The sequence below is a fragment of the Xenopus laevis genome, chromosome 1S (assembly GCF_017654675.1).
Source record: "Xenopus laevis strain J_2021 chromosome 1S, Xenopus_laevis_v10.1, whole genome shotgun sequence".
Classification (NCBI taxonomy): domain Eukaryota; kingdom Metazoa; phylum Chordata; class Amphibia; order Anura; family Pipidae; genus Xenopus; species Xenopus laevis.
Genome location: NC_054372.1, coordinates 157779781 through 157805806, shown reverse-complemented (window position 1 = coordinate 157805806; position 26026 = coordinate 157779781). Strand labels below are relative to the sequence as shown.

The window sequence follows — 26026 nt, the reverse complement described above, 5'->3', positions numbered from 1 at the left end:
CTTTAATTAATTAAATCACTTCTGTAGTTCATACATAGGATAATGTAAACGTGTGTAATTGTCCTATAGACTTATTTCAGAATAATGGCACATATATATATATATATATATATATATATATATATATATATATATATATATATATATATAAAAAAATTTAAGAATTGTAGGAATCTGACATTGCCTAGTTTCATTAGGCCTCTGGTACCCCAACCTTAAAAAGTGAGGGAGAGATGAATACGATTTAGTTGTAAACATTTCCTTATGTCTACAGTTAAATGCACCTGGCAGGATAATATCTATGTAGGTATTTTTGGTCGCATGTCCATAACATAGAAATACAGAAATTAAAACAAAATGGTTTAGTGCTAAGGAATGTTGAACTAAGAGTATTATACAGAAGAAGGTGGGATTTGGAGGGCATCCTATGCATTTTAGCTTTTGGGACATTGGGACATTTTAGGTAGGTTTCAATTATAACTCTACATTCATAAAAACATTAGGTGGGATAGATATACATTTACTTGACTTGCCTACATCTCTTTTTACTGCATCAGTTTGGCTCCTTATCAATGCACAAACTACAATAACCTTTAATTTTTCTGCCTATTCTTTAGTCTGCTGGTGCTAAAAATATTACATTTGAAAGCATTTTAAAAAAGACCATAAAAAGTCATATAAAACTGTTCTTTGCAAGCATTGTACTGCCGAGAGATGTTTACTTTTGTAATAAAAATGTACTGTATATCAGTACTACAAACAAACAGCCCATTATCTTTCCCAAATATTTGGGCTGAGACAGATACTAATTCTTATTTTATCAACTGAGCCACTAAACAAACAATCCTATCATTCAAAGCCTCTACTTGACAGTCCTGTAGGAGAGATCTTCTCTGTATACACAGACATTGTGTGACTTCTTCCATTGGTACATGCTGATGGCCACCGCAGAGCCAGAGAACTGTCTTTTGTATGACGTGGCAGTACATTTTTTGTTTTTGGTTTATTTGTGACCACTTAGCAGCTTCCAGCACAGGATATTGAGAATGTTCTGAATGTTCTGACTGGAGTTAGCTCTGCAGCACTTGGTTCAACAATGGATGGGGCATCAATTCAGGTGACATATTGTCCAAGACTGTACTGAACCCCCCCCCCCCCCCCCCAGTATATGATATATCTAACCACAAATCCCCTGCCTCACCCATGATACAAGTACAATTTGGCAAGCTGTGGAATTACATGTAATTGCAAATATATATATATATATATATATATATATATATATATATATATATATAGTGAGCAGGATCATACGAACAGACAGATCTTGAATAGGGCAAAGTCCATTTATTGTTCACATATAAAGATTCCGTGAGCAAAGCAGCATAAAACACATTAGCACACTTTCACATGTCGCTCTCTACACCTGGCACTTACTTTTCCAAGCATTGACATGTGTCCAGGGGCAGCATAGAGCAGCAGTGGCCTTCCTCCCTTAGCAGCCACTAGCTGCCTTATAGTGATTGAATTGTCGATTCTGTATTTTATGAGCAAAACATGAGGGCAGTGAAGTTGAGCCCTGCTGGGTGATGTTGTGATGACAGATTCTATTAATACCTTTAAAAGTCTTTTGGATGTCTCAGTGCCTACGGATATTATGATCTTAAAGGAGAAGGAAAGGCATATTTAATTAGGGGTGTCAAAAGTTAGTCACGCCCAAGTGATTATATATACTTTCACACCTCGGACCGGTGCTGTTTTCTCTTGATAGGAGCACTGGCCCACGGCTTCTTCCAGCGAGCACCATGGAAGCTGATTGCTCTTAGCTTCCATTTTTTTCTTTGTTCCGATTTCCCGAGGCAGACGCATGCACAGTAGGACAAAATAGCCGACTTCTTCTTCAATTAAGGTTTTTCAAGCTATTGCGCATGAGCACCCACACAAACACCCCTATACACACTTCAAATTTCATGTAAGCTGGTCACCAAGTGCCAGACTCAATTGTCAAACACATTCTATAAATTCTCTAGTCTTCAGTGCCTTTCTTTACCATTTAACAGAAATTCTGGCATTGAGTGTACATGGTTTCCATCTCTTTAACCTCTCAAAGAGTTTTGAAGAAAGGCCAAATATTGCTTGAAACTGTTCTAAGCATATAGCATGTTAAACTCTCTCAAAGATGGCTGAAGCTGAAATATATGTGGAGCTGAGTACTCATATATTGTTTCATCTTTTTGTGCTGCCAATATATATTAGTTGAGTAAATGATTTAACACTTTTTCGCTTTTAGTAAAGGATTTATTTTGCATATGGGGCAGCTGAATTGGTTACCCACATATTCACGTATCCATGAATCTAATTCAGCACTTTTTTTAAAATGGCATTGACCAAATGTGATGAGGTCATTTATTGCCTTGGCATCATTTTCCAATATGCAAAGCCTGCTTCCAGTCATGAGCATTATTAACCAAAAAGTCTGCAAACCACCACCCTTATATATTATTTTTAACTTTGGCTAAGACTAGAATCTGGCAAGAGTAAAACCATGGGGGATATTTGTGGTTTGGAGGCACTGCAGTATATCATATATTAATCCAAACCACTGTGGCTGCTTCATAAATACTAAATGGGTGTGATTAATAAAAAAATGTTCTTGTTTAAAAGCCATCCTTTTATTGGTAAATAGATCAGTAAATAGACCTATAGGTTTTAAACATAGTAGAACCATTACAGAGCCATAAGGCTCATGAACTGCATAGATATGCACCTTGAATGGTTTAGCTGCAGGGCCCATTTAAAAGGGTGGTTCGCCTTCAATTTATTTTTTAGTATGTTATAGAATGGATATTTGGACCGTAGCAACCAGATAGCTGTTGTAATTCCAAGCTGAAGCACAGAGCTAAATTACTCATAAAATAAATAATGAAGACCAAATGCAAATTGTCTCAGAATATTACTCTTTGCATCATAATAAAAGTTAATTTAAAAGCGAGCAACCCCTTTAAAGGAGTAGTTCACTTTTAGTATGTTATAGAATGGCCGATTATTCGCACTTATTCGATTAGTCTTTGTTTTTGTTTTTTATTTGTTACACTTTTCTAATTATTTCCTTTCTTTTTCTGATTCTTTCCATCTTTTCACTGACCCGAGCGATCAAAAATGATTGCTCTGAAAGGCTACCAATTTATTATTGTTACTTATGTTTCTTTTCAGCCTCTTTCATATTCCAGTCTCTTCGCTGCCTAGTTGCTGGGGCATATTGAACCCTAGCAACCAGAAATTCCAAACTGGATGAACAAAAACTAAGTAATTAAAAAACCACAGAAAATAAAAAATGAAGACCAATTGTAAATTGTCTCAGACTATCACTCTCTACATCATACTCAAAAGTAATTTAAATGCTAACAACCCCCTACAGTATAATAAACACAGTATAAGCCCCTATTCTCACATATACTGTAGTAATCAAGCTACAGTATCTTGTGTAGCTTCCATGTACCAGATGTGAGACTAGATAGAATGCATGTAGAGCTGTCAACGACCAGAACATTGGGGCCAGGGGAGTTGCTACGTGCTGGCCAAATATTTTTCATGTTTGTGATGTCAGCGGATGTTACATCATATACATGCGCAAAACCTCTCTCGAAAACCCCCAAAAACTGCATTGTACATGCACACTTTCTTTTGCTGATGTCACTGAAATGTTCTGCAAATCATTGTAAATCTGCAGTAATCAGGGGAATACATAAGAGTGAAGGGAGACCAGGGGACAGAGAGGAAAATCTGATAACTCGAAAATCCAAAAATTGAGGGGTTGACAGCTCTGTGGATGAAATAAGGTTTGGGAAGCATATCAGGTTCCTGCACTCATTAGACTGAAGACATCTTTACCCATTTTCAGTAGGTCCGATTTCTTTCTTCTAAACAAACAAAATATTAAATAAACAGTAGCACATATACACAAGAGCACCAAGGTTCATTTTCAGGTTAGAAGCCAAAACAGCGGAGCCATGTCTGTGAAACTGACAAGAAGCTGAATGTGCAGCCGAGTCTTCCTGCTTGCCAGACCCTCGTGCAGAAAGAAGTGTTTTCATAAGGCTTAGACAGAATTCATTTCCATGCACTGCCTTTAATGGTTCCTGTCAGAGCAGAGCAGCTGGGGAGCATATGGTATCCATTTCCCTGTATCACTTGGAAAAAATTTCACATGTAAATAAAACCAACATAAAAGTGTAGCCCTTCAACCTAAAATCTTACGCGAGGCATAAATAAATCTTCACAATGCTCTCTTTGTCCTGAGATAACGTGAGCAATAGGTCCAAAAGTTTTCCATTGTAGGTAACTTCCACCGGAACGATATTTCAACCAAACTCGGACTTCAGATCGCTTATGTGGTGCATGTGGCAGTTTGTGTTTAGAATTAAAGGGGACCTGTCCCCCTAAGAAATAATTCCAAATTATTTTATATCATGTTAGTTGAGCAAAAGAAAACTTACTTACACTACATTTATTATTTCAATCTTGTTTCCTTCAGTCTTGAAATTACATAATCACAGCAAGCAGGCAGGAGCCATTTTGTGGACAATGTTATTAAGATAAGTTGTGTATCACCCTAAAATCTTGTGTATGTGCCCGAATGGGGGGGGGGGCTAATGCCCATCCACATTGCAATACACAATTATAGAGTGTGAGGAGGGAAGGGGGCATGTGGGTAAAGCAGTGACATTTAGGAAGTGCTGAATGGAAAGTGAAAGTAATTGTCTGCCCCGCCTCTATGCCTAAGGCATAGAGGAAGGCAGCCAAAGTTTGATTTCATGTTTAATTTGAAAATGACTTTTATTATACAGATTGTTATGTGTAGGTGAAATGTCCACTTTAAGTTTATAAAAATATACTTTATATATGGATATTATAACTCAGTGTTTGGGAATATTATCCACAGAGGGTGCAAGTTAGTGAAAGCACAGCACATGCCTCCATGCCTGCTTGCTTTGGAAGGGAAGAAGTTTGTAGTGTTGGCTCTCTCCTTATGAATCAAATCTTGGGTTTGCAGGTATTGCACTATTGCACATACTCTTGCTAGTTTATTTAATACTAGTACATGTTTTTGATTTGGATTTCACCTGTACAGGTTTTGGACCAGGTATCCAGTATGATCGGGACCTGGTTATTTCCACAGGGATCTTTTAAACTTGTAATTTGGATTGCCATACTTTGACTACTTACTGTAAATGTAATAATAATAATAATAATTATTATTCAAAAATTAAATTAACCCAATATGACTGTATTGCCTCTAAGAAGGATTAATTATATGTTAGGATTAAACACAAGGTACTCTTTTATTATTAAGAAAAAAAGCAAGCTTTGTACCAAAATGTTCCTATTGTGGAGTGTAAAATATTTGGGTGGGAAGTTAAACTCAAGATATTGCCGCAGTGCAAAGATAAGCAACGTTTCTATATTATTTTCTATTTATCTTTCTGTACTGCCTCTTACAAACCTGTGAATGAAATGTCTCACTGATTGTGAGGTTCAGTTCAGAATTCTATTATTTCTATTGGTTTTCTTCAGCTTAACATTCAACCCCCATCCTAAGGGTTAACCAGTGTACATGCCAAATTCAAAAGCAAATAACTTAAAAATGCTATTTTCAGAATCTACTTCCCATTCAATATTCTTCCACATGTTTGAAATGAAATTACACACTGTTTCCCCTCTAGTTATCTGTGTTCCACACAGAAACATTTGCTGCAAATTGCTACAAAACTGTACTGTACGATTATAGTAGAAAAAAAATGTAAAGAAAAGTAAATTCTGACAAGTAACCCGGCACATGAGGTGAAGGAGCACACTGGGAATTACATTATATTGTGGAATGTCATGGACTTAAATAGCTAGAATCAATAATATTTTATTGGCTAGAGAAGCTCCAAACTCTTCTTCTAATGTTGAGTATATACTTTAAGTATCCCTGTGTCCATGCCTGGAAACAGTTTTTAAAGACATTACTGAAAAGCAGCTTGGAAAAGGTCCCGTGCTGGATCATGTAACCAACACATCATACCTTAAGCACAACAATAGCCCCAAGCACAGTCACAGGCTGTCTCTTCTACTTTGTAGTAGCTCTCAGCCATAACAACTCAAACAGAGCAATACATGTACATGGCTTTCCTTTTACAGCCATCATTATCTGGTTGTTCAGAATGTCCCATGCTATCCCCAATGTCATTATCACCCTTTGAGGAACCATTAAATCAGAATCTGATATTTAATGTTCCTGTTTTCCTTTATTAAACAAATTTAAAAATTTGTTACATTTCTAAGCTTGGAATTTTAAATGACCAAGCACAAAATAAGAACAGTCACACCAGACACCATACTTAGGTGTTGAGCGTGGGATTGATGAGCTTAATACCAAAAATGGCTTTATAGTTTCCATGGCAGAATGGCATTAAATATCTGTGAATTACCTAGGTTTCTATACATTTTGGCTTTGTATATGAGTCAATTGGAGTTACGAGACATTTGGGCAAGACTAACTGTTGGCACCATGCAGCCATTGCTAAGCTACAGAATAGCAAGACCCCAAACAGAATGTGAAAAATATGAATCCTTCTGGAAAAGAACAATAATACTCACTATATCATATTTGCCTTCAAGAGATTCACGAATTTATTGTATTAAAATTGGCGATCTTAAATATATTTGGCTATGTGTTTTTCAAAATAGAATTACTGAGATTTATCAAAGTAAAAAATCTTGATAATGCAATCCATCTAAAACCTGTAGAGATTTTGTAGAAGTCAGTTGGGGTATATTAAATGGGTTCAAACGGATGTTCATATATTTTATTTATTTTTTTAGATTTTTAAACCAGCAGAGATTTTACAGCTTCGTTGGAAAAGAATGAAACAATGCTTTCACAATTTATTTTTCACAGATTTTAGTAAAAACAAAACCTTTTCTTAATATGCTATCAATTGGAAAAAAAATACATGGGCAGTCTAAAGCTGGAAATTCGGCAGCTTATCTGCCCATGTAGGGGTTCCTCTAATGGGGCTACCTGACTGCCCAAAAATTGTGCAGATGTTGATTGGGCAGTTTAAAAATCCTGTCAGGGAGAGGGACTTGATGTGGTCTTCACCCCAAAGGCCTGTACCCCTGTAATAGTGATCCGCATGCTTGGCACAAAGGCAAAACGATCAGATCAACCCGATATCACCCACTCTAAGGCCAGCATATCAGGGCCATACATATTTCCATGTATGGTCACCTTAACTTGATATCATTGTCGAGAAGGTTTAAACAGTCCAAGCTGTTTAACAAACCAATGGATGAAATTAAAATGTTTTTGTGGGAGAGCTTTCCCCTTGATGATGATAAAAATAGAAAAATACCTTCAAATTTGTAAAATAATTGATTCTTTTGGACGTTAGATATTCAGTAAATTAGCAATGCAGTACCCTTATGTTTTTACCTATATTATTGTAATCCTAATCCTTATATATAAATCGAATCTGTAAATATATAAATGTATCCTTAAGATTTCCACCATGATAAGTTTTAGGCTTGAACGTTCACTTAAAAGCAATGCAAATGGTTCTTCTCAGTAAGGGGTCTGGAGAATTCCCTACTATGTGATTTGGCCAGTGGCGTAACTAACAGGGGTGCAGGGGGTGCGATGGCACCTGGGCCTGCACCTTCTTGGGGCCCACCGGAGCCACGATAATGGATATCGTGGGTGGTTGGGCAGGGTGAGATCTTACAGCGCATGTGATTCATAGGGGGAAGGGCCCGACAGAGGGGCCCAGGTGCTCATCCTATACCAGGGCCTGCTGGTGAGTAGTTGTGCCACTGGATTTGGCCTTTACATATAAGATAACTGTTAGTTGCTGACACAGGCATTTACTTAATATATGGCATGAGTCAACAGGAGCATACAATATGGAATGCATTATACGAAGAGCACAATCTACTTGCTTTACACATGGCAATTAAATAAGGTACAGTAGGAAAACAGGGCTAGGATAGCCTTTTGTCTGTGGTATTTTCCAGTGCAGTTTTCCGGTTTATAAATTTCGACGTCCCATAATTACTTGAACGTTGAGATATCACAAACATTATTCTGAACAGGTTCTACATCTGTAAGGTTATAATGTTGCTTTGGATCTGTCGTGCGTTCAGATTTGAAAGCAATTTAGTTTAAAGCTATTATAAAACACATCATTGTGTGTCATAAAAACCCATAAGGATGATATGTTAGTCCAATAAAAGCAGTTAAGCTACAAGGGAATTTACATTATCACCGTGTTTACCTAAGGATCACATTTCCACTCGACTTGATTTGGAATATGCATTAAATTGATTACTGTAATGCGCCAGTTCCATGACATACATCAAGTAGTGAGCGTGTTCTCCTTTGGGGCATGAAGTATGTGTTCTGCATTTATACTTACCCTTGCTATTAAAATATGCATACAAATATATTGTGTCACATACTAATAATTAATGACTAATTAAGAACTCTAACTCATTCTGTGCCAGGCCTTTGGTCTATGTTGCAAGCGGCCATGTACACAAGAGCAGAAACCCATAGCAGCAGCACTATGCTCCTTTTATTTAGGCATCATAGATTCTACATTCTATGGCACAGAGAGGGGAGATTATGTCATATACGGACAGAAATCAGACTGTAAACATATTGACGTAAAAAATAAAAAATCCATAGGACTAATGAAGTACTGTATAGTCCTACCATTTAGGCATAAACCTAAGCATTTTTTTTCAATATCCATTAATACGTGTTGCTTTGATTAATTCATTTTCATCATGTAGCTACATTCCTCACTTAATTGCCCTACCAATATTCCAGCACAGCTGAATGCTAGCAACATGTTTCTTCCCAGTAGATCCTTTTGGGGGACGTCAGGGTTTCATTTCCAACAAGGCTAAGATTGAATAATGGGTTTGATCAAATCCAACTAAATTGAATCAATCTTATAGCATCATTTAATTGACTTCATTAAAGTGGTTCCCCTTTAATGAAGACAAATAAATTATGCTATAAGATTGGCTAAAGCTTCATTCCTGCTGATTCCCCGCACATGCTCACAATATACTGTGTATATAGAATATACATGTCACAATATAAGGCTGATTAGTAATTAATGCAGGTTATTGGTACATGGCAACCCTGGAACCAGCTGGGATAGCATCAACATTTAATAATCATCCTTGTAGCATTAGCATACAGTATATGAAAGGCCAAATTCGCAACAACCCCTAAGCTTATCTTCTCAACAGCTTCCCAGAGCTTACTGAGCATGTGCAGTGTCACTGACACTTCTAACAAAATCCAACATGGGAAACGCCTGTGACAACTGTGAAGGCCTGGATCATTATTGCTGCTGAGATGCTGAAGCTTTTCAGTTTATAAAATATGGTGTTTCTACCCATATTTATTTTAGGGTTTAGTTCTCTTTTAAGTTAGGTATTTTGCCTGAAATCTGCAGGATTCCTCATTTGATCTTTGATAAAAAAGACCCCTAGTTCTTCCTTTTTGTAAACAATACTGTACCTTCTTTCTATGCTGTGCTCTTGCATTTTTGTTAACCTAGTTTCTCATTGTTATATTATTCAGGGATGCACAAAATAAATACCGAATTCTTAGCAAAAGGTTTAGCCAAATACCAATCTGAATCCAAACCCTAATGTGCTTATTCAATTTGAAGCAAAATCTCCCAAAGTTTGCATCATCTGAAGAAATAAGTTGCCTTTGGCTTTCCAATGCTTTAGACCAAATTACCTTTTGATTTGGTTCTATTTGGGGTTCGTAAAAATGTATCCAAAAGTACCTTGGCAGGAAAGCGGTGCTACAGTTCTGAAGAACCATTTCTACTTTTTCCATGTGCTCAAATCTTTACATGAGTAACGATGAAAAGATGTACTAAATTTTGTGCGTGACTTTAAATACTTTCATTATACTTTCATTTTTCATGTTTATTATATTTGACAACTCCAATTATTTAAGTTTGGGTAGTCTAGAATTCAGAGATGCTTTTGAGTAATAAAAGGAAATAAATGTATCACCAGAGTCAGAAACCCATTACTAAGAAGTTGTTAACTTGTCTTTGCCATTATATCACCAATGTGATGGCAAACTGCAACCACCTGTTCTCAAGAGAATTAGGAAATAGTGAAGTTGTTGTGAACTTAAAGGGCCAGTATACACCTGAAAACACCTTCGCGAAAAATACAGTTATGAGTTATGTTAAAATTATATTTTGCCTATCTTTTTAATTAAAAAAATATTTTCTCTTTTTTTGTTATTATAAAGTACTAAATTGAAAGATGGGTTATTTTCTCTTAACATCTCCCCTTTCCTTTATAAGTAGGGCAATTTGTTCCTTACCTCCCTTTGAACAAAGCAACCCGTCCCTTCTCTAAGCAGCAGCATTTGAGCTGCACATTATCAGAGACTTCTTGGTGGACTGGCAATTAGTTTTATTCACTTTTTTTTGTGCTTTCGAGGAGAGGAAGTGACAGGAATTATATAAGTTAAACTGGTTTAATTTTGTATAGATATAGAATTGTTTTGTCCATTGTGAATTTCCATTAAACAGGGGAGGTAGATTCTTAAGTCTTTATTAGGCAAGAGTTGGGTGAGGAGCTGCTTATTAAAATGGAGAATTAAACGCATTGTGCTAAGAATGTTCATTTACTTTCATGATAGATATTAAATATTTTAAGGACAATTTTCCACTCCTGACTAATTGTCCTCATCCAGAGACTCCAATAAAAGAGTGGCTGTATATTTATACTGTATATTTAATTTTTGATCCTTGATTTAATTTTTGATCCTGCATTTTTATGCAAGTTGGAGCATATATACGCACACCTTTATATAAGGACACTAAGGGGCACATTTACTTAGGGTCGAATATCGAGGGTTAATTAACCCTCGATATTCGATCGGCGAACTAAAATCCTTCGACTTTGAATATCGAAGGATTTACCGCATCGTCCTATCGAACGATTCGAAGAATTTTAATCCATCGATTGAACGATTTTCCTTCAATCAGAAAATTGTTAGGAAGCCTATGGGGACCTTCCCCATAGGCTAACATTGCACCTCGGTAGGTTTTAGGTGGCGAAGTAGGGGGTCGAATTTTTTTTAAAGAGACAGTACTACTATCGAATGGTCGAATAGTAGAACGATTTTTATTTCGAATCGTTCGATTCGAAGTCGTAGTCGAAGGTCGAAGTAGCCAAAAAAAATAATTCGAAATTCAAAGGTTTTTTTATTCTATGAAGAGGAATGGATATTTGCCGCACCTTCTAACCAAATGTCACTCCCTAAGGAAGTCCCTTAACCGAGAGCCGATAAGCCACTTGGTATAGATGCGCTGACAACTCCTATAAATAAGAAATTACTTCTTTTTGTCTCTCTCTTTGAGCACTGAAGTAATTTTTTTATTCTATTCCTTCACTCGAGCTTAGTAAATGTGCCCCATAATAAATATGAGCATTACTGGACACCTTAGGTCCCCCAGTGCTAATAAAGATCACAGAAATGAAAACAACATGTGCTCATGTATATTTGAACATGCTACCCAACATTCTCTCATAAACTGTAGCCACAAGTTAAATTTTTCAAATATTCTTCTTTTAATACTTATTTAAAATAATGCAATAACATATAGAGTTAATATCATATACTTATCAATATATATATATATATATATATGTATATGTGTTGGACTCTGTGCAGAATTTACATTAAGTCACAGCCTTTTAGATACTCATTTCATCTTAGATTAATTTAATTCAAAATGTTGGCATAATAACGGTATACTTACTTGTTGACCAATTGGCTGGAAATAATTACTTGGTAATTTTTAGTTAATTCCTTCTAAAACATCACAATTCAGTTGGCACGGTGTGTTTCCTAGATATCCATGAAAAGGCGCTTCATACAGGCCATTGTAAAAGTCATCATGTACATTTCTCTACCTCATATCAAATTTCCATTAGAAAGACAACAACTTTTATTCCAACAGAACAAGGCCCAGAGTTATTTATTTTTATACCGTGCCCACCCTTAAACAAAATTATAAACATCTTTGCACTCCCTCAGAAACTTGAATTGATGCCTAAAGCTGGACAGGCCTAGTATGGCAGCAGTAAGAAAGGAAGTAGTAGATACTGTCTAGTATTAAAATTATATTTCTTGTAGTTCTAACTTACATTTATATTATTTTATTTTCTTGAAAGATTCAGAGTTGGCTTATAGTGTTGGATTGGTTTCCATCTATAGCAATGTCCTAGGGCAGCAAAAGAGATAATAAACAGTTTCCCCCTTTTTTTCTCTTGTATTTCCTAGAAAATAGTGTATTATTGAGCTGTAATGGCTTAGAACTATTTAGAATACCCTAGTCATGCCTGCTGCTCAACCAATAATACAGTGTCCTAAAATGTTTATTTAAAAATGTTTTACACATAGATTTTTTTGGTTCATTCAATGTAAAACATATTTTAAGAGCCTTCCTATATAATGATTTGGTTTTATTATATTTTAGTTTCCGGTACAAATTGGAGCTGTGGAGTGTCAACTTTTATTGGAAACACACAGAAGCCAACAGGAATCGCAGATGTCTATAGTAAATTCAGACCAGTGAAGAGAGTCTCCCCACTAAAACATCAGCCAGAGAGCCCTCAAATCAATGAAAGTGATGACCAAAAAGAAGAAAAAGAGGAAAATCAAAAGAATGGAGATCCAGATAAGTCTAGCACCACAGAAAACATCCCTGCTGATGATGGGAGCTTTAACAGTAAGAGCACTGAAGCAAGTGTTTTGCTTGGTGAGATTGAACATTATGACTTGGACATGGATGAGATTTTGGACGTGCCTTACATCAAATCCAGTCAACAGCTCACTCTGTTTACTAAGGCTGCAGCAGAGAAAAGGACTTCAAATATCTACCCACTGGTCAAAGGAAAGACTATGGGAAACGTGGAGAATTTGTCATCAAATGGTGCACAATTTTGTGTGCTGTCCCCTGTTAAAAACTCTGCTCAGTCCTCTGTCCTTGATCAGAACAGGCATTTATCTGGGGGATTAGAGCTTTCTCAGTCTAGTATTCAAAGTGGCTCAATCCATGAACCTGATTACCAGAACAAGGGCTTTCCTAACAGGACTTTGTCTGATTCCCATGCACAGAAACTTGAAAAGAACATGCCAAACTGCCAGCTCAGGGCTTTCCATCTGCAGGGAGCAGCTACCGACCCACAACTGGACGGGATAAATGGTAATTTGAACTGGAACTTGTCTGATGAAAGAAGTGAAGATATGAAGAAAATTAAAAGCATCATAAACATTGTTAATGAAGGCCAAATTTCATTGCTGGTGAGTAAAACAAAAAACATTTTATTGTTTGCTTGCTTGTTTGTTTTTGTGGAGGCAGAAGAGTTTCATGTAGCAACGATTGCAATCTGCAGACTGTTTGCAAACAAAGAAGAGCAGTGGGAAGTGAATATATATATATGTTAGTGACAGAGGGAGGAATACTTGGGTATAATCAGTGCACATTTCACAGCTCATTTCCGTAAGCTAGGTAGTTAGCTTGATCCAATATATTTTCTGCATGATTGATTGAGTTATTTATTTATATTCTGAGATGTTTACACTGTGTCAACTTTTGAAATAGCGTTTATTATCCATGCAAGGAAGCCTGGCTGCCTTCAACTGCTTGCCACTGCTCACCGTGGGAACACCGGCCTGCCTCTTGTCCTTCCATTAGTATTCGGAGGCACAACACTTCACAGCAACACTTCACAGGCAGGGGCTGAATAGGAAGACAAATATCCCCACTGCCAGTGCAAAGCATTTTGCTAATTAAAGCTTTGGTAATTACAAGCCATTATCATTGGTTACCAAGTAACAAAATAGTAGCTCAAAAATGTATTGCCAGACTACATCTTCCAGCATACTCTTTGTCAGTGGATACTGACTGTTCTCCTTAACCTGGAGCGTCAAATATTATTCATTAAACAATTATTGTTATAATTTCTCAGCAGGTTGGATTCTGTAAATTATAAAAACATGTATAAAACAGTCAAGTGGCCTCGGACATTTCATGTAACCTTGTTTAGGGTTCTGCCTGATTTTGGAGGCTTCCCCAGTAGTACAGAGGTTGATTAGAAAAATAAGAATTGATGGTTTCCTTTATATAATGGCATTGTTTATACAATAGGTCTTGGGCTCTACATTCTTTGTGCCTAGTTAGATACATGTCCAATTAATCATCCTCGGTGTCATTTTCTACTGCACAATCAAAAAGGTATTTGGGCAATTCCTGCAATTAATCTCCATTTGAACATTGCAAGTCAAACAGCCAGAGAAGAGCAAACCTTTTCTTATAGTGTAAATGTTACTAAATGAAAATGAATACTATACCCCTGTTGTAAAAATCATAGGATGTTATTAGTCACTGAAGAACTCAATAACTTATATTCAAATAAAGACTCACGGCCACAAACTTTGATTTTATACACGGAACAAGTTTCAGCTTGTCATGTGACATCACTAAGCACTAATTAGAACTGATGACATCATTAAGCACTGTTTAAGAATATATGGTATTTTAAAGGTTATTCATGACTCTTGTGTATTATATATATATATATATATATATATATATTTATATATATATATATATATATATATATATATATATATATATTATATATAGAAGTAAAATAAAGGAAAGCACATCTCAGTTTTAAAGACGTTTCCATGATTTACAGAAACACAGTTGGCAAGTTTAACTTCTTGACTGCTATAAATAATATTTGTGTGCGCTGATTCTGATGACAGATGTGCTGCTGAACCCTCCAGTACTCATAAGAGTTACTATAAGTTTAATTTGCTAATTTCTCAGACTGTCTGGAATATACAGTAGCTTTAAAATGATAGCAGTGAGACCGTCCGAGGGATTTTAGCACTTGGTGAAACACATTATAGTCCAAAATGAATACCTGTAAAAACCTGACACATTGAGCTTAAAATAATGTTTCTAGATTTCCCCTTGAATGGGAATTCTTTTAAAGAATCATAATGCTGAGCTTTAGAGATAGTACCATGTTTAACACTTCATTGCGCTAGCAAAAAAAGTATCAAAAAAACAGTCATTGTACACATTGCAAGTGGTTGATTGGACACCTGCTCTTCAAGCTTACCATAATTATAAAATACCAGTATGGGATCCCTTATCTGGAAACCCATTATCCATAAAGCTTCAAATAATTGGAGAGCCCTTTCTTATCCATCTTAAGCAAATAATTCTAATTCTTAAAAATGAATTTCCTTTTTCTCTGTTATGATAAAACAGTACCTTGTACTTGTAACTAAGCTGCCTCAATCCATATTGGTGGCAAAACAATGCTATTGGGTTTATTTAGGGGAAGATTTATCACGGGTCGAAGTGAAAATTCGAATTCGAATTTTCGAATTTTTTAAGTGGAATTCAAATAGTGAATAGTTTAAAATTCTGTTCGAGTTTTTAAAAATGTTAATTTGATTTTCAAAATGTATCATGTAATGAGCCTTTAAGAATTTTAATTAGACTATTCGCCACCTTCAACCTGCCACATTGCTCTTTTAGCCTATGGAGGACGTCCTGGGATTAATTTGGAGTTGTTTGCAACCTTCCTGAAAATCAAGGTTTTTTCAGAGAAAAAACAACGATTCAAATTCGATTCGATTTTTCAGGTCGATCCCATTCACCAGAGTTTGAAAAATTTACATTTTTTGATAAATTTGTTTTTTTTTATTTTTCCGAATTTCGAGTTCATGGGAGTTTTTACAAACTCCCATGAACTCTAAAGTCGACCCTTGATAAATCTGCCCCTTAATGTTTACATTATTGTTAGCAGACTTGAGGCAGAATTATCAAAGTGTGATCTTAGAAATCACCTCCATAAAACTCACTCACTTTCTGTTCATTCCTATGGGAATTTTAAAAGCATCAAGTGGTGAACTCCATTGTTAAATATGATTCTAAACATCCTATTGGAAGGAATGGAATGTGAGTTTTTCTGTGGTGAGTTCTAATCTCACATTTTTTAAATCTGCCCCTTTAATTGTACGGAGATCCAAATTACATAAAGATCCCTTATCTGGAAAACCCCAGTTTGCAAGCATTCCAGATAATAGATCCTATACCTGTACAAGTATCTTAATAACAGTTTATAAAGTTATTTGTACATACCGAGCAGTTGTTGGAGATTTGGGCTTTGTTTAGGCTTTGAGAAGGTAATGTTAGTCTTTGCTCTTCAGAGACTTTTAAATCTGTGCTGATAGATGGTAGTCGGGTTCTTGAAACTTCATTATTCTCCAAAAGAACTAAAATATCATCTATCACCAGAGATATTAAAGGCCCTGGGGTGCAAGGCATGTTATTCTCAGCAAAAATAAAAGTCTTGAGGCAAGACTTATATTTTTCTAATCAAAGAAAAAGTCCTGGGGGAAAGACATATTATTCTTAGCTAAAATAAAAGGCTGAAGCATATTATCTTCAGCTATAATAAAATTCTGGGGCAAAGCGTATTATTCTTAGTTAAAATGCAGTTATAGGAGCAAAGAATATTCTCAACAATACTATTGTATTGCAATCAACGATTTTACACACAAAGTTTTCCTATATTTCTAAAAAGTTCTAAAAATTTGAAATTTACACAAAAACCTTTAATACCAAACTTAGCCAAGTATAAGATGTTATGGAAGTCAATGGGAGCTGCAGTGATCCTATTGGACCTTTTTTAATCCAATCAGAATTCTAGAGGTTTTGTGATTTTTTTCACTACAAATTGTCCGAAAAAAACGTTTTTTTTCAAATTTTTAGAGGTTATAGAGATATTAGTATTTTTTTTATCTTCAGCACTTTTTTTCGTTCTTTTTGCATTCAGATCTTTTAATAAATTCTATGACATTCGTGGTTGTGGAGTTTGTGAGTTTAGTCGCGGTTTCCAAAACCTCTAAAACCACTAAAATCCGACCTTTAATAAATAAGCCTCCACAAATCTGGAAAGAAGCACATTGTGCTCAGCTAAAGTAGTGTAATGTAATTACTACTAAATTATTTTGTAAACAAAAATAAAAGTCTGGGGGCAAAATCATATGAAAATCATTTGGGGTCAGCATAGTGTTCTAAGCAAAGGTTAAACTATTGGGCAGATTTACTAAAGGGCGAAGCGGCCGTCGCTAGCAACAATTCTCCATAAATCTCATCCACAGAGACATCGACTATTTACTAACAAGCGTAGACGACAATTCGGTAGCAAAAGAGACCATCGCTAGCATAGTTTCGTGCCCTATCGCCAGGCGCATTTTCGCTCAGGCAAACGGATATTACTCCGAAAAATTCACCAAAATGCGAATTTTATAGAACGTTACCTGTTTAGCTACAGTTTCCTTCGCCACCTTAGACCAGGATTACTGATAAAACAAAGCTACATCCTCCTCAATGTTATGTCAGTGACATCATATCCTGTATGCCGGAAAGTCATAAAAGTTGTAAAAAATGCTGGCAACATTCATTTTTTAAAGCAGGATTGCCTTCAAAAGTCCAAACTATTAAAGATTTTTGTGTTTACAGTTTTTTTAACCATTTGAGGGGCATAGGGTGGGCTCATGTCTAGGGCATTAGAGGATCTCTTTTGTCTTTATTTTGCTTCCTTGGACATGTGTAATAATACGTGGCCACTTCAAGCATCTAATAAAGACGTCTATACGACCTATATGTACCCGCCCTGTTTAAATTTACCTTAGCGTAAGAGAAGCAACGAAGTTTCGCTAGGGAGAATAGAACGCTTGCGAAAGATCGATAAGAAATGCTCGTGCTGACAAATAAACCCTAGTGAAACTTCATCAGCGTTCGGCTGCGGAGATGCAACTTCGCACTGTAGTAAATTAGCGCAGTGGTAACGAATTTAGTGTGGTGGAGAGTTCGATGTCAAAAATTCGCCCTTTAGTGAATTTGCCCCTATGTCTCAACAAAAGATTTCTGGGTGCAAGACTCGTTATTTGAAGGAATAATAAGACTCTTGGGCAGCACCACTATGATTTTCTGCATCTGTAAGTAATGCAGTGGGAAATATTTGTACCTATATCTATATGCCAGTTCAGCCAGGTACTGTGTGTATTTGTGGAATCATACTGAATTTTACCTTTTTATGGATAATTACTGAAATGGTAAGTAATTGTTGGAAATATCATAAACGGTATTCTGGGAATAATAAGAGTTTATTCTGACTGAACAATGTCCCAACTAGGCACTCGGCCTGCCTTCCTGTAATTATTTTATAGTTGAGTCTACTGGTGGTGTGGGCTGCAGATGTTGTACTAAGTTATAAGTGATAAAAGGGAGACAGACAGAAGGCAAGCCAACCTGTCAGCTTTCCAGAAAGAGATTGGCAACGGCTGTCTGCAGATGCTAATGGCGCTGGCTACTTGCCCTGTCTGTGTTATCTACAGGCACAGGATGTGTTCTTTTATTGGCTATGTCGCCAGGCACCTCAGCCATTCTAAATTTGTATATTCATTAGAAAAGCTGTAACATGGTGCAATACACACACACACATGTACATTATTTTTATAAAAGTACCAATGGTTTGAAAGAAGGTCCAACTAGTGGTCTTCTGGCTGTTTAACTACAACTGCCATTATTCCTTAACAGGTGGGGAGAAATTTAGGGAAGCCATTTTGTTTCTGCCTTCATTGTGTATTCTTTGATTTGAATAGTGGTTTGTTTTTCTGTAAAGCTTTGTAACTATAAACCTGTGTCCTTGTACACCAGTATATGTAATAATAACATAATGGGACACTCTGAAGAAGCACCGATAGGGTTTTAGAGACCGGAGGAACAAATATTTTAGAGCTTTATGAAATGATACTAAGGGGCTAATTTACTAACCTTACGTTTTCTATTTTTTTCACTAATCATTTTTTTTCTCTCGTGTTTTTTTATAACGCTAGAATTCTAAAATTTGAGATTTATTAAGTGTAAAAACCGCATCAAGTAAAAGCTGTTGAGGTCCCATAGAAGTCAATGGGATCTGTGCTATTGGACTATTTTTAATCAATTCGGATGTTTAGAGGTTTTCAGATTTTTTTTTGCTAGTAATTATCTATAAAACATTTTTGCATTTTTTCTGTTTCTACTTTTTATATTCGGATCTTTAAATCACTTTCATATCAATCGAGATTTTAGAAAAATAGAGTTTAATAAATAAAAAAAATCGAAAACCACCAAATTCGACATTTAATAGATTAACCTCTAAGCAGCTCATATATATCAATGCTCATACTGGGGAATCTGGAAGGATTCTTCACAGTTTGATTGTTTTAGGGTTTATCAGAAGGTTCCTGACTGCCAGTAAAATTTTAACCAATTGTCCCATTTATCGAAAAAAGGCCCTACGGGTAATAGTGTTTAGTGCTGCTCAGCAGAAACCCTGGACACTATCACTTGTCCGAATCCATGCAGTTTGATTTGTTTGGCTTGACTGACTGTCAGTATGTGCATATCAATAAGGAACCCCAGAATTAGACTTGCTTTCTTATTCTTTAAAAAGCCTGTGATAGTGTCACAGTATCTTTCTTTTATTATCGTAAGGACAGTGATTTCCCTGACACAGGCCACAGCTTGGAAACTATTGGTTGGCTCTGTGCATTATTGACAAAAGGTCATAAAGCTTCATTGATCTGCAAGTAATTCCTATTCAGTTTTGTGTCTTTATATGTGCTTATTTGTTGTTTCATGTTACCTTTGTACCGTTGTTTAGAGCACAGACAAAAAGGTTTTCCTTTTATCCACAAACGTTTATAACCAGAGGTTATAAATGCAGATCCTTCAGAAATGTTCATGATATGTTCTGTTTAGATGCCAGACCATTTTGGCAAGCACACTTGCTCCATATCCTTCTCTTAATAAAATATGTTTTAACTGGAAATCTTTCTTGGTTTGCCTTGAAATCAACTATAACAGAAGACATACAGCAAAAACTAAAATATATTGCCTACTGTGGCTTTTTTCTCTTGAAATGGTAAATTTAAAAATGAATATAAAGCCAGACTTTTCCCGTAAATGTATTCACGTTGACAGTTGTGTTTTCCCTTTGTTTCTTTGTACAGCCGCACATTGCTGTTGATAATTTGGATCAAATCCATGATGAAAATGGAAACAACCTTTTGCATATTGCTGCATCCCAGGGACATGCCGAATGCTTGCAGCACCTTACTTCTCTGATGGGGGAAGACTGCTTGAGTGAAAGGAATGATGAGAAACTTACTCCTGCTGGCTTAGCAATAAAGGTAATTCTCGCTTGGTCAAACTGTGATGGCAATTACATCAGAACTGTAAGGGAAATTTTTGTAAGACTTTACCTGATCCATAGGATTTCGATATGCAACAGCGCAAGATGTTGTGGGATGATATCCTCCATGTTTTTTTCCAATTGTATTGGATGGAAAATACTTATAGTTGTTTATAGACCAGATATGTATTCCATTATTTTTAGCTGTGTGATGGGTTTTTAGTTCCCCAGGTGCCCTCAGACATGTGACTTGTGCCAATTGTCCACTCATTACTGTTGTATGCAAGTTGGAGTGATATAATCACCCTCCCTATCCTACCCCCGATCAGCCCATCAGCAGCCTACAGTATCAATAGTACAATGGGGAGGTACTGAAACAGCAGCTCCCTGACACCTGCATTGCTATAAATGCTCCCATGACTCGCATAGTGGTAGATATGACAATAATGCTCAGTAGTAACCTCCCACCCCAAACTCCTTCAGTTACATTCAGTAGCAAAAAAAATTGCTTATCTGAAAGCAGTGGCATTGTGAATTGCTGGCTCTTTCTGAAACCACAGGATCAGACACAATGATTTAAGATGATTTGAGCAATATTACTAAAAATAATTGCATTTCTTTGCAATATACATTGTAATTTAGTAATAAAACTACATCATAAAAATAAGAACAGAATTCCTTTAAAGATTACCAATTTCATATAAAATGAGACCTGGCTTCTGAGTGATCACGTGGGTGAATAGATAACTGAAAGATGTATTTAAAAGCATCTGTATTTATTTAGAGGCTCAGGTGTTGTATTCTTCAGGCAAATTAGACATTGTGGCGTCTACTCCCCGTTGTAAAATCACAGGACAATCAGTGATCTAGGATACTTAGTAAATAAAATACCATAGACACTGACAGGATCTTTGCCAAGCTTCCCACTTTGAAGACTTAAGTCAACAGCCCCAGTGGTTTTTATCTGCTATTTAGCATGATGGTTTACAAATGGGATTTCTGCTTATGTAAAGGAATGTCATATTTTCCATTGTCTTCTTGTTTAGAATAAAATTTTAACTAAGATTAAAAGAGAAAGTCGATTTTTTATTAGGATATCTTATACCTTTGGGTTAGCTCATGTTTGTTGAGTGAGTGTGTTGGCTTCCAGACAATGCATTATCTGCAAGGAATCTATATGTTCCTCCCATGATTCCCTGGGTTTCCTCCAGCTTCTTCCCACACTCCAGAAATATAGGGGCAGGTTCAGATAAAATTGAGCATAGTGTATTTGAATGTGATAGGGACCTTAGATTGTAAGCTCCACCAGGGACTGATGAATAATCTTTGTAAAGCACTGCATTAATGGGTCAGCACTATAAAAATTAATTATAATAATAGCTGGGTAATGTATTTTCAAGACAGAGATATTAAACCACAAGACACCAAAGTTCAGCCAAGGTACAGCATATCACCATAGGTTTAGGTTAACCTAAGACTAAGTTCAGCAGGCTTTCTGTTCTGGTCCTGATCAAATTTTATATAAAGAGACAGAAAGATGCTTCCAGCCAGCATATTAACATATATAATACTGTATCTCCCAGTAATAAGGAAGTGGATCAATTCTGGTGATTGTATCCACTCTCAATTTAGCAGCATTGGTCGTTTAAAACCATGTTATCAAATACAAAGCATGGCCTGTCAAAGTTAGGTATTCCCTCAGTTTACATTCTGTGGTTACACTTCATTCCTAATCCATATATATATATATATATATAACTTTTCAAAATGGACCAGCACTCCAGTTTGTTCAATCAAACGTGAATATTTATTTGAATAGTCACTCTCGTGTCCAACGTTTCGGCCCACATCTGGGCCTTGATAAAGGCCCAGATGTGGGCCGAAACGTTGGACACGAGAGTGACTATTCAAATAAATATTCACGTTTGATTGAACAAACTGGAGTGCTGGTCCATTTTGAAAAGTTGCATAATACCGTTTGACCGAGCACCCACTACGAATTGAGAGGGTTAAAGTGCAGGTACTTTCTGAACTTATATATATATATATATATATATATATATATATATATATATATATATATATATATATATAAAAATATATATATATATATATATATATATATATATATATATATATATATATATATATATACTCTTATGGGAATATGCAGTAAATAACACAGCAAGGCTGCTTTGCAAAAATATAACCACTGTTGCATTCCCAGCAAATAACGCCTGGAACTTTATAAAACTAATCCAGGTGTTGCCTTTTTCATATGAACAGAAGGAAAGTATTTTGATTTTAAATGGTGCTTACAGTAACTTAATGGAGAAAGATCCCCTTCTAAAGTTTGATTCATAACCCCAAGTGTATTTAAATCGACAGGCTGTTAAATGCGTCTGCCATAAGTCACTGCTGTAGTTAACTTTTTTTTGGAAAATTTCCAAAATCGTGTCTGTCTAGTTCAACAAACTTTAATATATATTTGGGAAAAGAGCAAAGAGGGAATTCTGCAAGACACCTTACAGCCTTACAGCCATAAATAATGCATTATCATGTATGTGTGGGGGGGGGTTAAAAAAACACTTGCTGTTTGTAGAAAACAAAATTGTGCATATCCTAGTTAGAAAGCTTTTATCACTGACTTTAAATATAGTTTAAATATGTATGAACCTGCACAGATTGCAGTAGCCACTGACTGGCACTGAGTAGAGTTATACAGCTGGTTATTCACAAAAATCTCCATCTTGACCTATCTTGGCAATCCTACTAATTTCACGATAAGCCTTTTATAGTATGAAGTGGTTGCACAGCTTAATCTTTTCAAGCTGTTATCAAGTATAGGTATGGGATCTGTTATCCAGAATGCTTGGTACCTGGGCTTTTCCAGATAATAGATCTTCATACATTAAGTCTACTAGAAAATAATGTAAACATAAAACAAAACCAATAGCCTGGTTCGGCTTCCAACAAGGATCAATTATACCCTAGTTTGGATCAAGGTATTGTTTTAATACTACAGAGAAAAATAAAAATTTTAAAGTTTTGATTATTTAGATAAAATGGAGTCTATGGAAGACAGACTTTCTGTAATTCGGAGCTTTCTGGATAGCAAGTTGATTAGTCTGTGTTTCACTATTAACCTCAAATTATTCTTCATGAGTTATCAATCATTATCATAACTATTCTAACTATCTAGAGATGAATAACTTTACCTTCATTTACACTGAACCTCATCTGCCACCTTGCAGACCTTGACCCTTGACAGGTCCTTGTTTTGTTAACTAGGGTCCATGAGGAATATTTCTTCCTGCAAATACCATAGAAATTAATCCTAAATTACTTATGGGGATGTCTCTTCATGACCCCATGAAGAAGACCACAATATTTGCATGTTTGTAGTCATTTTTCAATGCTGTCTGCTTAATATTCATGTCATATCCTTTGCATGACACGCTCAACATATGGTCATAATTATGTTTTAAAAAGGCACATTTAGTGAGTGTATTGAATGTACCAATTGATAGATGGACTTGTGATTCCATGCAAAGAGAATCATTTCTGAAAGTCAACAAAACATTGCTTGTATGAGCCAATCATTACATTTTCTATATAGGGCAGGCCATACATCAGGCATAGCAAATGTCATTTATGATTTATTTGGAGTTTTGAGTTACGTTTTTGCAGTGTTGTGAAGATTTATATTCCTTAATGGTTTATTAAAATGAAAGCACTTTTTAGACTACAGGGTAATGTAAAAAGGTAACAATATAGCAGATTTAGCAGCCTTCAAATTCCAATTTTTTTTTACAGCACTTAGTTTTTGTGTTAAACAATTTACAACATTTTCAAATGTAAGTTTCAGAAAATCCAAAATCAAAAAACTCAAAACCTCAAATATAAGTCAGTAGCTAAAAGCATTGAATTTAATGTAGCAGTTATGTGTATTTTCCAAATTCAAGCTATGGAATATTTCAAGTCAAATTTTTGCAGACTCACGGAAAATGTTCATTTTGATAAAGCTGCTTCCCGTGTACAGCAGGTCTAGGTTCCCATAGAAAGCAATCGGATATTGGTAACTGCAATTGGTCACTAAATCTGGCCTTACATGCTTGAATTTGTTCTGGCAGTTTGAACAATGTTGGTGCATGGTTAGCAGTGAGTCCTGGAGTCCCAGGTTCTATGCTGAATAGTATCAGCCAATTTATGACCATTGTAAACATAAGACATTTTTTTGAGCTTTGTATTAAATGGCCCCATTATTGAGCAATAATCCTATGAATTAGATGGTCAGACAGACCATGAAATGACAGCATTGGGGGCATAACCAGAGCTATTAATGGCAGAAAGCAAACATAGGTAATGTACTTTTATGGCCTGTTCTGATAAAAGAGTATAATGCCAAAGAGTTCTGCATTCCTTTGTACTAGATTCATAAAGCAATTTGTTTTGTTTTTTTGGCTTAGACCATCTTGGGAGTATTAGAAGAACGGCACGTGATAAGGAAAATGACATTTGTTTGACGTTCAGTCAGACAGGAATAAAGAGGTTACTGTAAATGTTTAATGTCTGTGTGTAAGATAGATAAAGCTTATGTTCTAGGAGCTGGATTCTACTCACTCATTGTGTCCAAAGTAGAGGAGAAAGTATTCAGTGTACTTCTGATAACTAAGTCTGTCCAATGGCCCATAACTATACTTGATGCATTATTTTTGGCAACCTGCATTTCCCAGAATCTCTAACAAGAGAAAGGCAGTAAACGTGATGAATTAATAGGCATACTTTCTTATGACAGGCCTTCTCATTTCACAGCATTTTATTGGGCAAGGGATGATGTCTGTATACTTTAACAAATTCTTTTTCTTCCTTTTTCTGCAGAGAGGTCAGCTGGAGTGTGTTCGTTGGATGGTGAGTGAAACAGAAGCCATTGCAGAGTTAAGCTGCTCTAAAGATCACCCAAGCCTTATCCATTATGCAGCTGGCTATGGACAGGTATATGTCTCATCCTCTGTCATTTTACTACACTTTTATTGCTGCACTTGGTGATAATGGAAAGGTTTACTGCTACACCTCCTGTAAAAAATTATTGTCTATTTTCTTGGTTCGTGCTAGGATCCTGGGATGAGCAATATACTGTATAACGTAAAGGTTGGCCTAATTGGTCTGGCAGTTTTGCCAATTTTAATCACTTTGCCTAGCCATCTATCTTTTGAAAGATTAAGATTAACCATCTATCTTTTGAAATATTATCATTCTAATTAGTGTTTATACTAGGTCTAACTCCATCCAATAATAATGATATATGGGTTAGGTCCATATTGAAAAGAGCTTGCAATCTATTGTCTATTTGTTGTTACTTATATAAAAAGTAGTACAGATCAGTAGAGGTTTCGAGGCATTTTCAAAGCATTGAGACTTGACTTTTTATGAATACTAGAGACAGAAAGTTCTACAGATACAGGTGCTGCACAGTGTTGGACTGGCCCACCGGGATACCGGGAAAACGCCCACATACAGGCTAAATAGTTGGAATAATAGATTAAAGTATGTCAAGAAAAGAGACGAGGGGTTGAGTGATGAGAGGAAGAATAATAGAACTGAGAGTGGGTCCCTGGACCAAGGTTTTTGGGTGGGCCCTTGGTGTCCC

General features: G+C 36.0%; 1 protein-coding gene across 2 annotated transcripts in view; it reads left to right on the top strand.

The window, feature by feature from the left end:
• sncaip.S (synuclein alpha interacting protein S homeolog) overlaps positions 1–26026 on the top strand; it is a 149375-nt gene that overhangs the window by 97653 nt on the left and 25696 nt on the right. For both annotated transcript variants that reach the window (XM_018244288.2, XM_018244289.2), the window contains exons 5-7: positions 12582–13408; positions 20195–20374; positions 25258–25371. In XM_018244288.2, the coding sequence (XP_018099777.1) occupies positions 12582–13408; positions 20195–20374; positions 25258–25371 (1121 nt within the window). The remainder of the gene's footprint in view (positions 1–12581; positions 13409–20194; positions 20375–25257; positions 25372–26026) is intronic.